General features: G+C 45.2%; 1 protein-coding gene across 12 annotated transcripts in view; it reads right to left on the reverse strand.

The window, feature by feature from the left end:
• Nucleotides 1–18,142, reverse strand: part of CGNL1 (cingulin like 1) — a 204,447-nt gene that overhangs the window by 73,962 nt on the left and 112,343 nt on the right. For 11 of the 12 annotated variants that reach the window (XM_084969071.1, XM_021094667.2, XM_084969092.1 and 8 more), the window contains exon 8: nucleotides 12,307–12,519. In XM_084969071.1, the coding sequence (XP_084825197.1) occupies nucleotides 12,307–12,519 (213 nt within the window). Of the gene's footprint in view, nucleotides 1–12,266; nucleotides 12,520–18,142 lie in introns of all 12 variants that reach the window. The other variant, XM_084969098.1, reaches the window with a different exon arrangement.

The following is an 18,142-nucleotide window of genomic DNA, read 5'->3' on the forward strand; positions in this document are numbered from 1 at the left end:
ACTGAGAGGAAGAGAGAGGATTGGTATTTTGGCAACTGCTACATAGAAATTCAGTTTTTGAAAAGATTCTGTGCAATATTACTCCATAAAATGAAATAAAATACAGTCCCCCCAGGAGTTCCCATTGTGGCTCAGTGGGTTAAGAACCCAACTAGTATCCATGAGGATGCAGGTTCAATCCCTGGCCTGGCTCAGTGGGTTAAGGATCCTGCATTGCTGGGGCTGAGGCATAGGTCAGCAGCTGTAGCTCTGATTCGACCCCTAGCCTGGGAACCTCCATATGCCACGGGAGCGGCCCTAAAAAGAAAAAAAAAAAAAATACGTCCCACCCACTACTCCCGAAAGGATCTCTATTCTGTCTACCATACCACACTGGACTTCAGATGGAACGAGATCGCAAATCAGAGGCCCAGAGGTGGCAAGTATGGGAGGACAGGGCACATATTTCTACCAGGGAACCAGGAATTGCTCTGTGTGGCCAGAACTAGGCTCATCATGGACAAGAGTGAGGGCCATAGTCACAAAGGTGGGTGGGAGGCAGCCTGTGCCAGACCCTGCAGCTGGAGTTGTTGGGGGCGGGGGGTGGGCAACTAGCGGCTGGCCAACCTGCAACAGGTAGAAGGGCCAAACCAGGAGAGGACACAGGGAGAGGGCTGCTGAAACCATCCAGGCTGAAGGTAACAAGGGCTGAGCCCAAACAGTGGCTGTGGACACAGACCTGGGCAGCAGATGGAAAGTGAAGGCCAAAACTGAGACAGGGACCCCCAAGGACAAAGAGTAAGCATAGGCAACTACATGCAGGGCTTTCTCTGAGCCTAAGGGAGGTACAGATCAGCACCCCACCCCCTTTCATTGTACATGGGATGGGTTCTGAGAGTATAACAGGTTTTACGTACTGTTTTTCAAAAGTTTTGCTCTCTTTCCTCCTATTTGTCCCCCAAATCAATCACTATCCCTTTGTGTCCTTCCTGAGATAGTCTATATACGCACAAACATACACATATGCCTGCATTTGGGGTTTGTTTTTGATAACAATCATAGTATCCACTTACAACAGATGGAAAAGGAAACAGGGAAGGACTAGGAGTCTTCCATAAGATCAATAAAAGCATTGCCAGATTTAGAACCCTGACCTCTCCTTAAACCATGTCAGTGTTCTTCTTTACACATTCGGATTCATTCATACAAAGAATACTGTGCAGCATGCTGCTAAGTGCTGAGGATACAAAAGATAAGCTGGTCCCTCCTTCAAAATGGGGAGAACATCACCTAACAGGTAGAGTTCAGCAAAACAAGGACTAGCTACAGCCTTGCTCGAGTCAGTGGCTACAAGGCAATGTGGCTCAAAGAGACGGTTTTGTCAAAATGCTGCATTTGTTATCTATGACTGCATAATAGATCACCCCCAAAACTCAGCAGCCTAAAATAATAGTACACATTTATTATCTCACAGGGTTTCTGAAGGCAAGGAATCTAGAAGTGACTCTGGTAGTTCTGTTTCAGGGTCTCTGATGAGATTGGTCCACAAGATGCGGCCAAAGCTGCAGGCATCTGAAGGCTTGAGTGGAGCTGGAGGGTCCACTTCCAAGATGGCACACTCAAATGGCTATTGACAGGAGCCCTAACTCCTTCACCACGTGGGATGTCCCAAAGGCTGCTTCAGGGCCCTCACAACATGGTAGTTGGCTTTCCCCAGAGCAAGGAATTCAGGAGGAAGCCGGGTGGAAGCCAGAATGTCTTTCTTTCGTGACCTAGCTTTGGGAGTCACACCCTACCATTCCCTACTGGTCACACAGAGCAGCCCTATTTAACGTGGGAAAGGACTACAAAAGGACCAGGAGTACCAGGAAAGCACAGATCACTGGGGTGGGGGTCATCTCAGAGGCTGGCAATCATAAATGCCCCATATACCGTCATTTGCTTTGACATTGTAGATACTTCTGTTTTCACACTGCTTCTTATCGTAATGGATTTAGAGCTTATGACAGGCTCCCTTTTCTGCTTAGAATGATCAAACAATAGTGCCAAGTTTTTCCACCAAGTAGAAATCTACTTAATGATCTTGGCAAGTCTTTAGAAAAATATTCGTCAGACAGAATTTAGAGGCAGAATATCAGAAAAAGTGTAACACAGACTAAGTAGGATTTCTGATAATACAATGAATGCAGTTTTCCCTTCAGATGTTAGAGATTCAACTATTTGCAATAAAGTGGCTGCAATTGTCCTTGGATATTTAAAATAGCCCCTTCTCCTCACTCTGCCCAGGTCTGTGGGTTGACCATACCCACACCTGGAAATGCACGTGGTTACTGGCCCTCAGTGAGTGGCCACCACTCCAGCCTTGCTCACACTTTCAGCCTCTGGATGGTGTCCATGGATGGTTCAGAGATCTCAGAACATTCATTCCATTTGGGGAGACAGACAAGCACCTTACTAGGTTATTTCTCTACTCATATAAATGTCTAAAAGGTATTTCTAGCACGAAGACATTATAATAGCCTTATCAGATGAGATACCAAACTTTCCTCCTTCAGCTAACAGGCAGCATGAACACACCATTGCAGGGCATTCTAGCATACTTGTAAAGACCAGAGCAGACTTTTTTCCACAGAAGGACTCTGATCCTGTCCCACATACACACACACACTCATGTGTGCACTCGGAGCATCCTTTAAAAAAGTCTTCCATGACTTCCACTGCTCTTAGGGAAAAAGATCTAAGTCCTTAAGATGCACCCAAGGCTGCATGAGCTGGACCCTATTCTGCTCTCCTCTCCTCTCACCCCACACCTCCTGTTGTCCCTCACAGTTCAGCCTCACTGGCCTTCATGCAACACCCTGAACCAACCACACTCCCTCCTGGCCCCAAGCCCTTTGCACATGCTGTTTCCTCTGCCTGGAACATTCTGCAAGTTTTTTAAACCTAGTGAATTCCTACTCATCCTTCAGCTCTCCATCCTTATTGTGCTCAAGGAAGCTTCCTCCTCTTCCCACTCCATTTCAAAGCACTGATCACAACTGAAAGACATATCTATACGTGTGATTGACTGAACTGTATCTGTCTTGCTCCTCTTGTCCACTTGATCCCCACAGTCCAGTATGGTGCCCGGCATAAAGGAAATGCTTGATCAATATCTACCTAATGAACGAATGACTATGAATGGACTACTTATAGATAGAGAGTCCCAAAACAGTAACAACAACCAGTTAGGAGCTGCTGTTGACTACTGACCATCATATCTGGTTACTCTTCCTACAGGTGGGAAATAAGCCGGTGGCATCCTGCCTCCTCCGGGGGAGCTCAAAGCCTATGTCCAACGTGGCACAGACACCATGACTCACAGACCAGGCTGTTCTGTTGCACTTCCTATGGCCAGAACAAGGCTTTGACTCCTTCTCCACCCAATTAAGTTTCCACACTTTCTCTTCACACACTTCATGTGAATTCGCTGTGATTTTTCTGGATGACCTACAAGGCCTGTCTCCACCTCCCCTCTCCCTGGTGCTGCAGAAAAACACCCTCCTGCTTAAAGACACTCATGAGGCCTCAAGGAACCGTCATTGAAACCTGCCCAAGGTCAGCCTGTCCCTGTTGTGAGGAACCGTCCTCTTGTCCCTGTTGTAAGGAACTGGGACACTCTTCACAGAAGGGCAGTGGCCAAATCTACTCCCCTCAAGTTGCAAGACCCCCTTGGAGGCTGTCATCCTACTGCAGAAAGCTGAGCCCTCATGAGCATTTCACCTGATGAGGTCCTTCCCTGCAGAAACCTCACCAAGAACTGGAACCTAAATGATTTTCTTAAATAAATGAAGTATATTTTAACTCATCCCTCAGGCCAACACTCTGGGTCTTGCATGTGGACCGTTTAAATGTTCTGGCAATTTTTTTTATTACTCAAATGAATGTATCACATCTATAGTTGTATAATGATCATCGCAGTCCAATTTCATAGGATTTCCATCCCACAACCCAAGCACATCCCCCACCCCTCAAACTGTCTCCTCTGGAGAGCATAAGTTTTTTATTATCTGTGAGTCAGCATCTGTTCTGGCAATTCTATTAACTCTAAGTTTGCTAAAAGGAGTTGAATACAAAGACAGAAGCCTCAAGATGTGCTGAGGTTCAGCAACTCTCAGAGAGAGGCTGGGAAAGGGGAGTACTGTTTTCATTTCTAATGCTTGAGTAAAAGACACTTAGGGTATCAAGTTACAGAAGGGATGTGCTGGTTCTCTCCTGGGTGCTGCTCTGTAGCAGTTAGCCTTCCCTGATGTCCTACCTGGCATGAGCCTCCACCATAGCACCTGTAACTTCCTTGTCATCATATCTGCACATTCCTCCCAACAAACCTGCAAAAGATCCCCAAAGCTAGAAATCATGGTTGGCTGGACTTGTAGCCTCAGTGACCAGCAGGGGTAAAACACAATAAAAAACGTGATGGGAAATGAATGGCCACGTCGAAGACTCCTCCTCTGTCTGTTATACCCACAGCAAGGGACTCTGGCATCTCAGTGAAACACCAGGAGTGGAGTGCTGGCATGTCCTGTTTACTGTTCGCCAAGGCCCGTAAGAGGCTTATCAGGACCCACGCACCTGGAACACATGCACCAGGCACAGCAGGGAGGGGGGATGTCTGGAGCTTTGATGGAACATCCTAAGACACAATACTAGGCCTCTTATTTAGCTACTTTTTAACCAATGCAGAATGCAGAAGAGAGATGTAATTAAGAGGGATTTCAGGGACCAGGAGGGAACAAGAGAGGAAAAAATGAAAAGAACTTTTTAACCTTGAATCTTTTTCATCCTAACCTTTGCCAAAGCAAAGTTGTGGGCCACTCTAGACACCCTTGAATCTGCAGAAGAGAGATATTTTCCATGACCTGGCACCTGATTATAAACCCTCTGCTTCCCCTGCTCTCAACAGCTGTCTGGCATAGTAAGTTGATTATGTGAAGTTAAAGAACTGAGGGAGTTCCCTTTGTGGCTCAGCAGTAACAAAGCTGACTAGTATCCATAAGGAGGAGGGTTCGACCCCTGGCCTTACCCAGTGGGTTAAGGATCCAGTGTTGCCTGTGGTGAGCTGTGGTGTAGGCTGGCAGCTTACAGCTCCGATTCGACCCCTAGCCTGGGAACTTCCATATGCCGCAGGTGCGGCCCTAAAAAGACTAATAATAATAATAATCAAAGAGCTGAGGAAATAAGGCTTTTTTACAGTTTCCTCTGCTAACCTGGCTCCCCTGGAGAAGACAAAAATGAGATTTCACACTGAATTAGCCTTGTCTTAAGGGAGGCAATTCCATTCCATTGATCCCAAGATTAGCCCTGGTTTTAACCATCTGACCCTGTGTTGACCTTATGCTTTGAAAAGAAATTGTTCACAGACTGGTAGTGAAGATGGAAGGAAACCATCTCGATGTGCTCTGAGAAAGGAGCAAGGAAACACAGTTCATTTCTGTAAGACTGCGTGACATTTCCAAGTTAATGGGTGAAGCACAAACACAAGACCCTAATTTTAGAACAGTTTCTTTTTTGGAGGGTGGGGAGTTTCAACATTCCTGAATTTGAATAAAATTTCTCTAAGGACCACAGAATGTAAAATGCAACATAAAGTTAGAAAGAATTTACATTATAAAGAGCAGAACAACCTAACAGTATGGAGACTCAATATATATTAGGTATGTAATATAAAAAAAAGGCTGCTTTTATGTTTCTCAAATGTATCATTAAAGAAGCCAATGACAGCGCTCTTCCCCTTGCATCTCTTTACCAGATGCGGCTGCTTCTTTTCAGGTCTCTGCCTCTGTGTCCTCCTCGGCCTCCCCCTGTCCTAAGCCCACCTTCTCTCTGCCCCATCGCCAGCCCCCATCAGCGACCCCCTCCTTCGGGGATTCCTCACCATCCTACCCCATGACAGGGCCGTCCCATCTCTTACTGCCCAGTATCCCCCAGAGGCCCCACTGGAACCTCCCTGTTCCCGGCAAGGCCTCCTTCTAGGCTCCTGGGACCAACTTCTGCCTTCAACTCTCCCTGCCCCTCACCCAACTCAGCGTGTCTCTCCTGTCAGTCCCACATCTCCTCAGCCCCTACCTGCGGCTCATTCCTCCTCCTGTTCTTCCAACGTCTCACCTCTCCTACCTCCAGGTCACACCCCTACGGCATCATCTCCCTGTTAGGCCCCTGATTTAAAAAAAAACAAACCATAAAGTGGTCCCTCACCACTTAGAAACCACTCAAGGGTCACGGCCTGAGGGTAGTCAAACAGCCTTCACAATCTCAACTCACCTCACTCTTTCAATCAGAAATCTTTTTGTGTTCTTTTCAAAAGAAACAATAACATACGTTTTATTATAAAAAATTTCAAACATTAGCAAAAGTAGAAAGAAGAGTACAATTAATTCTTCCTTACCTATCACCCAGGGTCGACACTCATCACATAGCTAATCTTGTTTCAACCACACGCCCACTTTCTCAATCTTGTTTCAACCACAACCCTCACTTTCTCTCCCCAGTGAATTATTATTATTTTTTTAAATTTTTTTATTTTTTGCTTTGTAGGGACATACCCACAGCATATGGAGGGTCCCAGGCTAGGGGTCTAATTGGAGCTACAGCTGCTGGCTTATGCCACAGCAACGCCAGATCTGAGCTGCATTTGTGATCTACACCATAGCTCACAGCAACGGCAGATCCTTAACCCACTGATCAAGGCCAGGGATAGAACCCACAACCTCATGGATGCTAGTTAGATTCGTTTCCACAGCTCCACGATGGGAACTCCCCCAGTGAATTATTTTAAAGCAAACTCCGTAAAACAAAACAGAAGCAGACTTACTGATATAGAAAACAAACTAGTAGTTACCAGCGGTGAGAGGGAAGAGGGGAGGAGCAAGAGGCTATTAAGAGGTACAAACTACTACTGTAAAATAACTAAGCCACAAGGGTATACTGCACAGTATAGGGAATAATTGTAATAATTTTAAATGGAGTAAATCAATCAAAACCCTAAATCACTATTGTACACTTGAAACTAATAGTGTTACTCAACTACAGTTTAATAAAAAATAAACCAAGGAGCCAATCCCACATAGCCTGTCATTTCAGCCCTAAGTACTTCAGGAAGTTTCCTTAAAAGATAAAGCCTCTTCAAAACAATAACACTATTATCACCCCAAAAATTTTTGTTTATATTATTTCTTAATATCATTAAATACAGAGACAGTGTTTAAAGGTCCTCAATGATTTCAAGTAATCTCTTGATTTGTTTAAACTGAGATCCAACCAGGTTCAGGCTTTGGATCAGGGTCTCTGACTCTTCAAAGTTCTTTTCCTCTGTAACCACCTTCATTGTCTATTCTCCACCAGGCGCCAGCCCAAACACACATCACACATTCCCCAGCAAGGCGTTGCTCACACTGTCCTCAGAACCCTAAGTGTCCTCAGCCTCCACGCTCTCATGTCCAAATACCACTCCCCTTTCCCAGCCTGACCTGAACACTGCCACTGCATGAAATCTTTCCTGATTGCCGTCAGCCCATCCAAGCACAAGCCATCTCCTACAGCACTCTGTCTCTACTTCCCTTGGGGCATTTACTTGTTCCTACTCTGCACTTAATCCTTCTCTTCCTTCAATCATTCCTTCCTTTCCTTCTCTTCCTTCAATCTTCTGTAAGGTAGATTTATCTGATTTATCTTCATTAACTTTGAAGAATTGAGCACAGTACCTGGCACATGGCAACTGTTAAGTAAAAAAAAAAAAAAAAAAAATCTATAAATGTAAATGTAACTATGATGAGGTATCCCTTCACACCAGTCAGAATGGCCATCATCAAAAAGTCTGAGGAGTTCCCACTGTGGCTCAGCAGGAATGAACCCAACTAGTTTCCATGAGGATCTGGATTCGATCCCTGGACTCGCTCAGTGGGTTAGGGATCCGACGTTGTCATGAGCTGTGGCATCGGTCGCAAATGTGGCTTGGATCTGGTGTGGCTGTGGCTGTGGCATAGGCCAGCAGCTGTAGCTCCGATTCAACCCCAGCCTGGGAACTTCCATATGCTAAGGGTGCAACACTAAAAAGCAAAAAAAAAAAAAAGTCTACAAACAGTAAATGCTGAAGAGGGTGTGGAGAAAAGGGAACCCTCCTACACTGTTGGTGGGAATGTAGATTGGTGCAGCCACTATGGAAAACAGCATGGAGCTTCCTTAAAAAACTAAAACTAGAACTACCATTTGATCCAACAATCCAACTCCTGGCCTCTATCTGGAGAAAACTGTTATTTGCAAAGATATATACACCCCGATGTTCACTGTAGCACAATTTACAATAGCCAAGACATGGAAGCAACCTAAATGTCTATCAACGAGGACTGGATAAAGAAGATGTGGTGTATATATACATATATATACAATGGAACATCACTCAGTGATAAAAAAAAAAAAGAATGAAATAATGCTATTTACTGCAACACAGATGGACCTAGAGATTATCACGCTAAGTGAAGTAAATCAGATAAAGACAAACATCATATGATATCACTTATATGTGGAATCTAAAAAAAAAACCATACAAGTGAACTTATATGCAGAACAGAAACAAATTCACTTTGAAAACAAACTTACGGTTACCAGAGGGGACATGTGGGGATGGGGAGAGCAATGGATTAGGGGTTTAGGACTGGCATATGCACAGTGAGGTATATGGAATGATTGGCCAATGGGGGACCTGTTATCTAGCACAGCGAACTCTATTCAATATTTTGTGATAATCTATGTGGGTAAAGAATCTGAAAAGGAATGGATGTGTGTACATGTGTAATGGAATCACTTTGTTATCACAACACTGTAAATCGACTAAACCCCAATAAAACTTTTTAAAAAATAAATTTAAAAATAAAAATAATACAAATGGAGAACTGAAGGATGGTAAGGATATCTCACCTATCTTCACCCTCCCTCCTCTTCTCCTTCACCCATGCATTTAAGAGCTGGTTGATGTTTAACTGCTGTAAGCTGGCACTCTCAAAGTGCCGGATGGTCCAGAAGGGATACTACTAACACATAACCAAAAACAGCTCTTTTAACATCTTCAAAATACCTGCAGCTTTTAGAAGCAAAATTAGTGCTTCCAAGATCAACATTAACATTCTGATATTATTTCCAACAAACAAGATTTGTGAATTTTTACAGAAACAATTTTAACTCATAAGTGAGTCCCTGAAACATTCTAATGCCTGGCCATGGGGTTTCTGGGACTCAAAAGCATCTCCTCTTTCCTCTACTCACCTCTCTGGTCCACAAACGTTTACCAAACACCTAGTAAATGACAAGCACATTGGGGATGCTGAGTGGGAAATGATGACTCGAAGTTCTTAGTATGACAGGGAAGATAAACGCAAGTACAAAATCTTCAGCAATTGCCAGTCCTTGGAAACTGTAAGGTCCAAGAAGCAACCAGCAAGTTTTTGGAGGAGCTGGAATTTGAGCTGAGCCTACTTTCTGAGAAATCTGAAAATAATGATCACCATCCGTGCTTCTCTTTTGCACGACGAGGACAAGAGGAGTTGGGGACAGAAAGGGGCAGAGATGAAAAGCAGTAGCTAACAGCTGTGGACGGACTTCACGTCACTCCCAGACGACAGTCATGCTGACTATCCATGTCTGCACATGGATTCCAGCCACTGCCACAAACCCAAGGAGAAAGGGGACATTTCTTCCCTTTCAAACTGGGAAGAGTATAAAAGAATGTAACATAGGAAAAAGTATGTTATGAAAAACAAGGGGCAAAAGTCCTCAGCAGTCCTTTCAAAGATTGTGTGACAGAGTCGTCTTTGTAACAGAACATGAAGCTCTGTGCACCTGTGGGGAAGGAACTGAAGCAGCTCACCTAATGTCCCAAACCACTGCTCTGATGGGAAGGCACGTGCTTCCCACTGCACGAGGACACCCGCGTCATCAGGGCACTCAGGACTTCTCCTCTGCTGAGCAATCAGTCGGTTCTTGGAAAGGGGTGGCTGGCTGGGTCTACAGAAACCACTTTTACACAATATCTGTTTGGAATACCTGTAAAATATTCTTAATAGAATGTGACAGTTCTCACCAAATGTTCTAGAAATTTAAAACTTTTAGTGCTCAAGCTTAGGCCAGGATGAAGTATTTGCTAGTTGACAATGATAAAATAGCACTTTAGGGATTTTTGGCCCTGGGGCAGGGGCAAAAATTAGAAAAACTGATGCCAGGAGGCTGGGCTGTCTCCTAAGACTTAACAAGTAAATAAACCTTTTAACATAATGCAGTTCTTTAAAGAAATGTCAGCTTTTAGTCACAGTTAGGTGAGCTTTTCCCCTGGGGCAGGGAAAGGCTAAAGGCCAGTGCACAAATTGAAGAAAGACTAGTAAACTAAAAACATATATTTAATTCATGCTCCTCCAAGTAGTTAATACTATTAAAATTCCATTATAGAGTACCCTGATGTAAATACTGTCACAAAAAGGCAGCATCTAGTCACTACACTGGCAATTTTTTCCCACTAAATATGATTCTGCCACACGTGTTCAGCAAACACCTTCAGAAGTGAAAGCTAACAAGGTATAAAAACACAATCATGATCCTCTTTAAGAAACTGCACGGAAACTCAAAAGCGAGACAGAGAAATTCATAAAGCAACAGAGTCCTCAAAGATCACCCACATCCTCATCGGAGAAAATCCAACAGGAGCCAAATACCAGGGTCTGAATGCCCAGTTAAGAGAAGAACTGATTTTCACTTCCTTTTGCTCATCAGATTGCACAGATGGGACTGTGTACTAGCCACTGTGCCAGGGACAGGCCCAAAGAGACAAAGGTTACACACGGTCAACCTGCAGATGGCTTGTGTTTGGTCTATACAATTCTTTTTGGATTTTTTCCTAATTTGAAGCAATACCTGAAAGTCAGGAGATCCAATAATGCAACGGCCTACGTCTGTACAGATTATTTCCATACCACCAAGATCCTCTTTGACCTGCCCTGGTTCCCTTCCCTGCTTGTAACACATGACAACAGAGGACCTTGAAACTTCTAACGAAATATCTTACCCCCATCAGTGGCGCGTGGGATTTCCTTTCAGCCAATCCACTATGAATGTGCCCAACACCATCCTTAACTACCCTTCAATGAATAAAGCACATCAACTCAAGCTTTGACCTAAGGTCTGAAGGCGGTAAAGACATGACGGGTCCGAAAGAGAATCATTTTACTCAGTAGCCTGTTGGCATGTGCCCCACAAAGCAAGAGCATATAGAGCCAAGAGCAAGGACAACGGGCTGCTGCACGAAAGGAAGGAGATGGAAAAAACAAACATGTCCCTGCAAAGCCATGAAAATCAAGTCTTTCATCTTCTCCCTCAAACAAAACCAAATCTCAAAAAAGCTATGATAGGCAAATCAACAACAGGCTTTTTTTTTTTCTAACCGTCTTAGTTATAATACCCGCAAACAGACTATTTCCCAGACATTTTATTGTTACAACAAACAAACCCATCTTTCACTTCCTGTCATTTGCAATTACCACGTCATCACTGAAAATCAGTGTATCACTGCGGAGCGCAGGGGAAAGACAGCCTACGGGCTCTGAGCTGTCACTGTAATCATCACAGAATAAACAAATATCAAGAGCTCTTTCTTCACCATCTTTAAGCTGTATTTTGCAGAGAAGCTAAAATATTTACACTCTGTAATTCCTACCTTTCTCTAAAGATGGCATGATATTTCAAAACATTTTCCCCTTCAAAACACTCCTTGTCTCTGCAACGAGAGGTCCCACACCAAGGACTTCAACATAATTTAGAATCTATTGTAGGAGCCAAGAATTCAAGTGAGAGAAAAATCATCTTGCAGGGGTTTGAGCAATTCAGCCCATTAACCCTCTCGTAACTTTGCTGAGAAAAGAACCTAAATTATCTCGCAAAAGGCTTCACCTGTCAGAAGGAACATGCTGCCAGGGCAAGGGTGAAGGACTCCAGAAATCTGGGTCCTGTCTGCAATCCCGCCCCCATCAGCAAAGTCACGCAATGCCCTAGGCCTCCGACCTTTAGGAACCCTGGTGAGGTTTCCTGCTGAGCCCTTAAATCTCACCAAGTGCGAGAACTTTTCGCCAGTGCCCTTAACAATTTTTAAGTTTATAGACTTAAAATGGTCAACAGTAGAACCGCTGAGTTTATTCTTCGTGAACACGGTCTAGATCCATGATCTGTCTCAGAAAGGAAGGCAAACAATGGGCCTGGTGGGAGAGGTGGGCCTGCCCTCCTTGGCACCCCTGCGCTCTGGCCGCCACCCACCTTGGTGGCCTCCTCCACGCTCTCCCGCAGGGCTTGCAGCTCGGCGTCATACTGCTCCTTCAGCTTGTCCATCTCCAGGTCGTGGCTGGAAACTTCTTCCTTCAGGGCCCCCTTCAGGGCGGTGAGTTCACGCTCCCGCTTTCTCAAGAGGTCTTCCTGCTCCTCCTTGGCAATGAGCAGATCCTGCAGGTCCTGCTTTGCCTGTAACAGCTCCTAGAGAAGAGGCAACACAAAGGGAGGTGAGGACGCAGCAGCTTACCTCGGCCACCCGCACAAACAGCTGCACCCTCCCCTGTCCTCCTGCTCTCTCTCCTCACTCTGAGCAAAGGCTGAGCCCCTCGCTCCCTCTCCCCATTCCCTCTTCAGAGGCCAACGTTCCCCCTGATTTGACTAGCTTAGCCTTTCTGAGATGTGATTTAATTCGAGGGGCACAAGGGAACTGATTTTTTTTTTTTTTTTTTTTTTTTTTTTTTGCTTTATAGGGCAGCACCCAAGGCATGTGGAGATTCCCAGGCTAGGGGTCGAATTAGAGCTGTAGCTGCCAGACACAGCCACAGAAACAGCCACAGCAATGCCAGATCTGAGCCGCGTCTGCGACCTACACCATAGCTCACAGCAATGCCAGATCCTTAACCCACTGAGCGAGGGCAGGGATCAAACCCGTGTCCTCATGGATACCAGTCGTATCCATGAGGGGCACTCCCAGACAAAGGAACTGACTTAAGTTTCAGGGCTCTGAGGGGCCAGGCAATTATTTGCATCTCTTCACTACATGCAATGGTCTGAAGCCCTTGCCAATGGCCTTCATGACCCACTGCTCTGTGAGGGACGTGCTGCCCTGCTGGCCTCATTTACTTCACCCCCGGAACCCTGTATGAGGTCAAACCCTTAATCCAGGACCTTCACATTCTCCCGCCCCACTGCCTCATGAACCTCACTGGTCAAGAGCTAAGTCACAGAACTGGGGCAACAAGTTCCACCATAAATAGCATCACCTACACCCAAGTGTGTCCTGTCAAGGCTCGGGGTTCCTTTCACATCACCGCCCCCATCAGAACTGCTCAGCTCCCCTCAAGCTTGGGCTCCCCATCCCAGCAGATGCCCTCAGCACTCAGCTGGGACTTCAGCTTGACTGCCTGGCTCATGTCTGCACACCAGCCGTCCCCCCAACCTGAAGCCACTTCAGAGACAAGCTTTCTGTCCCTTGCCAGCCTGCTCCAACTTTTTACTAATCAGTTATCTTTTCTTTCATTTTGTTCTTTTTTGTTTCCTTGAATCTATATTCTTTCCCTTGGAGCACAAGAATCCTCTGAGTTAAGGGCAAAAACAAACAAGCTTTACCACCAGACTTTTAAAAGGGTAATTTCTATTCACTGCCTATAATTCTTGACTGCCTTGTCTACTCTTTAGTCTCCTACAAATGGCAGACTTCTGTTCCTACTCTTTATTTTTTTTATTTTCCCACTGTACAGCAAGGGGGTCAGTTATCCTTACATGTATACATTACATTTTTCCCCCCACCCTTTGTTCTGTTGCAACATGAGTATCTAGACAAAGTTCTCAATGCTACTCAGCAGGATCTCCTTGTAAATCTATTCTAAGTTGTGTCTGATAAGCCCAAGCTCCCGATCCCTCCCATTCCCTCCCTCTCCCATCAGGCAGCCACAAGTCTTTTCTCCAAGTCCATGATTTTCTTTTCTGAGGAGATGTTCATTTGTGCTGGATATTAGATTCCAGTTATAAGTGATATCATATGGTATTTGTCTTTGTCTTTCTGGCTCATTTCACTCAGTATGAGAGTCTCTAGTTCCATCCATGTTGCTGAAAATGGCATTATGTCATTCTTTTTTATGGCTGAGTAGTATTCCATTGTGTATATATACCACATCTTCCGAACCCAATCATCTGTTGATGGACATTTGGGTTTGCTCAACATTGCTGATTATAAGAGAAATGCAAATCAAAACTACCATGAGATACCACCTCACACCAGTCAGAATGGCCATCATTAATAAATACACAAATAACAAGTGCTGGAGGGGCTGTGGAGAAAAGGGAACCCTCCTGCACTGTTGGTGGGAATGCAAACTGGTACAGCCACTATGGAGAACAGTTTGGAGATACCTTAGAAATCTATACATAGAACTTCCATATGACCCCGCAATCCCACTCTTGGGCATATATCTGGACAAAACTCTACTTAAAAGAGATACATGCACCCGCATGTTCATTGCAGCACCATTCACAATAGCCAGGACATGGAAACAACCCAAATGTTCCTACTCTTTAAAGACTACCCCCTCGAAGGTCATACTGACCTCTTCATCTCCGCTTCCAATGGCCTTTTCTCAGTCCACCTACCTCCTTCAAATTCTCCTCTGCCTTGCAGTTGAAAGACATGGCACTGTTTGCTTCCCTCAGGCCACCCTTTCTGTGACAATCTTCTCTGGCTTTTCTCTTCCCTCTTCCCCCAAGCTAAGAAGACCCCCAGGAATATGACTTTCCATGCTTCATTCTTTTTTGGCAAGCTCATCAACTTTTTCTCCCCAACTATTAATTCTACATAAATAACTCCCAAACCTTTACCTCCAACCCTTATCTGACATCAGACCTGCAAGACAGCTCCACTTGGAGGTCCTTCTAGCACCTCTGATTCAGGAGGTTTACATTTCTTGTTACAATTCATTGTGGCCTTTCCTCTCCCTTTGCCTTTTTTCATTGTTCTTGGGAACAGCAGAAGCTTCTCAGCAGCTCACAACCTCAGGCTCTTAGCAACAACCTTGGTCTCTCTTGTCCCTACCCCTCACAACCAAGAGCTTAGTTCTGTAACATCTTAGTACCTTTCCCACACCTCCCTGGTTTAGACTCTCATCCCATCCAGCCCAGGTGGTTGGTAAGGGTTATCCACCTCCAGTCTCTCACCTGTGACCTCTATCCCATCACCCACACGACATCCTCTTTCTGGGGTGCCCTTCGTCCCTCTCAATCCCATCTCTCCTTATCTTTCAGAAAACCTCTCAAGACAGGTTCTATATGACCTCCTCCAAGAAGTCTTCCTTGAATCCTTTTCCTGAACGTCCACCTCACTTGAGCTGCACCTTTTTTTTTTTTTTTTTTTTTTTTGGCTTTTTAGGGCAGCATATGGAGGTTTCCAGGTAAGGGGTCTAATTGGAGCTGTAGCTGCTGGCCCACACCACAGCAACATGGGATACGAGCCACATCTGCAACCTACACCACAGCTCACAGCAACGCCAGATCCTTAACCCACTGAGCAAGACCAGGATTCGAACCTGTTGCCTGGTGGATACTAGTCAGGTTCACTTACCACTGAACCATGACGATAACTCCTGAGCTGTACTTCTCACAGCACTTGATACTCTTACACTGCAGTCCTTATATATAGCTTTGATGTTCTCATCTCCCCTAATGGTCTATCAGCCCCTTGAAAGAAGGACACTGACCTGATTTTTTTTTCTTTTTTGGCTGCATATGGGGTTCCCAGGCCAGGGATCAGATCTGTGCTACAGTTGCCACGTAGGCCGCAACTGCAGCAATGCCAGATCCTTTAATCCACTGTGCACCATGCCAGGGATCCAATCTGTATCCTAGCGCTCCCAAGATGCTGCCAATCCCATTGCACCACAGCAGGAACTCCAGATCGGATTTTTTTTCTTTCTTTTTTTTCACAACTGCACCTGCAGCACATGGAAGTTCCCAGGCCAAGGGCTAAATCAGAGCCACAGGTGCTGGCCTATGCCGCAGCCACAGCAACACTGGATCCAAGCCACATCTTCAACCTACGCTGCAGCTTGACCTACACGGCAGCTCGTGGCCATGCCTGGTGAGGCCAGGATCGAACCCACATCCTCGCAAACATTATATTGGGTTCTTAACCCACTGAGCCACACGGGAACTCCAAATTTATTATATTTTGATGCCTGGATCAATGACATTGGGAGCGGGCCTGTCCTAGACATAAATAAACATGGATAGCTGGATAGCACAGCAGGAGTCTGGAGATGTCAGAATTCTAAACTCATCCATCCTTCCACTCTAGGCTTCTGAGTAAGTAAATATCTTGTCCTCTCAGAGCTCCTGGGGAACTGGAGGGATGTTTGCCACCTGGGATCTAAGACCTTTCCATTCAAGATGTACGTCACCGATGAGGGGATGAAACTACTTATATCCATTTCAGAATAACTGACAATGGAATCGCTTTTCTTTGCTCTTGGATATGCACATCCATTGAGCCAGGGGAACCTCTGCAATCCCAGAGTGGAGCTGCACTGCAGAGACTAAGAATTAGTCCTTCGAGAATCTAGCTAGCAGGCATACTAAGCTCAGATACAACTTCCAGGAAATCATCCAGGCAACTAGAGCCACTCTGGCTTCTCCAAAGTGCCAAACACAGAACACACAAGCCAATTTTATGAAAATATACCCCCCATCCTGATATTTATTAAAGGAGATGCCCTGCTGCTGCCGCTGTCCAGCCCTCCTTAGAGAGTATTAGAGACACCTACCCCCACCCCCACCGCCAGTGTCCCAGTGCCACTGGCTATCCGTCTAGGTCTTCCTGGAGCCTCCTGCCAGCTTCTTCCCAACAACCCTTGTGAGCACTCCCGTGCCCCCTCACCACCCCCCACTCCCCGCCATTTCCTGCTCTTACTCTCACAGATTTCTCAATTGTTTTGGATGATAAGGCAGTTCCTCTTTCTACACTTATTTTTTCCAGGATAAATCTGTGTTTTTTGTTGCCTTTTGTGTACCACCACCAATGCACGTCAAGAACCGAAGTTTTTAGGATCCATTCTACACCGACATACTGTTATCTGAGGCTGTGGTTTAAGTGGACTCTCTTGCACAAATCCAATCAGATTACACCTCACCCTATCACTGAGTAGCACTTGAAGCTTTCCAGAGTAGAAACCAATAGGCACATACAGGAGATTTTAAAAACTTCATCACCCTGGTGGTAAAGTCAAAGAAGTAAGAGAAAATATATAAACCTCAGAATATAATAAACATCCATTAGAGATGCACGTGCCTCACCAAAGGAAAACACCAGCCACTCAGAATCCGCACTTTCAAAACCTATATGCCTCCAGGCTGGCTGCACACATGAAAGTATAAGAAATGGGGAGTTCCCGCCGTGGTGCAGCGGAAACAAATCTGACTAGGAATCATGAGGTTGTGGGTTCAATCCCTGGCCTAGCTCAGTGGGTTAAAGGTCCAGCATTGCCAAGAGCTGTGGAGTAGGTCAAAGATGCGGCTCAGATCTGATGTTGCTGTGGCTGTGGTGTAGGCTGGCAGCTATAGCTCTGATTCAACCCCTAGCCTGGGAACCTCCATATGCCCTAAAAAGCAAAAAAGGAAAAAAACAAAAAATAACAAAAAGAAAATATAAGAGATAAAGACCTTCTGTGGATGTATATGCGTAGCTGGGGGGAAAGCTAAAAAATTAACTGTGATTGGTACTTACTACATGGTAAGAATTAGGCTAAGCATTTCTAAAAACCCTAGGAGATGAAAATTACTATTGTCATTCATAAATGAAAGAAAAAAAAAAATCCTGGAGCTCTAAGATGCTAACATGCCTAAGACCACACAGCATGTAAGTGGTAAAGCCAAGACTGGAACCAGGTTGGCTATGATGCCCATTCTCCTCACTTCACAGCCTCTGCAGGCCTGACAACAAAACTACCTGCTCAGCAGGGGCTGAGCTTAGGTCTCTCAGACACAAGTGAACAGAGGACTGTGTTTGGCTAGAAGGGCCTGCTCTCTTTCTAAACTAAAGCAAAGAAACCACCAGGAATCTGAAGAGATAAGAAGGAAA

This window comes from Sus scrofa, chromosome 1, assembly GCF_054392235.1.
Source record: "Sus scrofa isolate SSC_HxYL_T2T_F1_AM1 chromosome 1, Sscrofa_HxYL_maternal_Yorkshire_Landrace_v2.0, whole genome shotgun sequence".
In the NCBI taxonomy this organism is placed as follows: Eukaryota; Metazoa; Chordata; class Mammalia; order Artiodactyla; family Suidae; genus Sus; species Sus scrofa.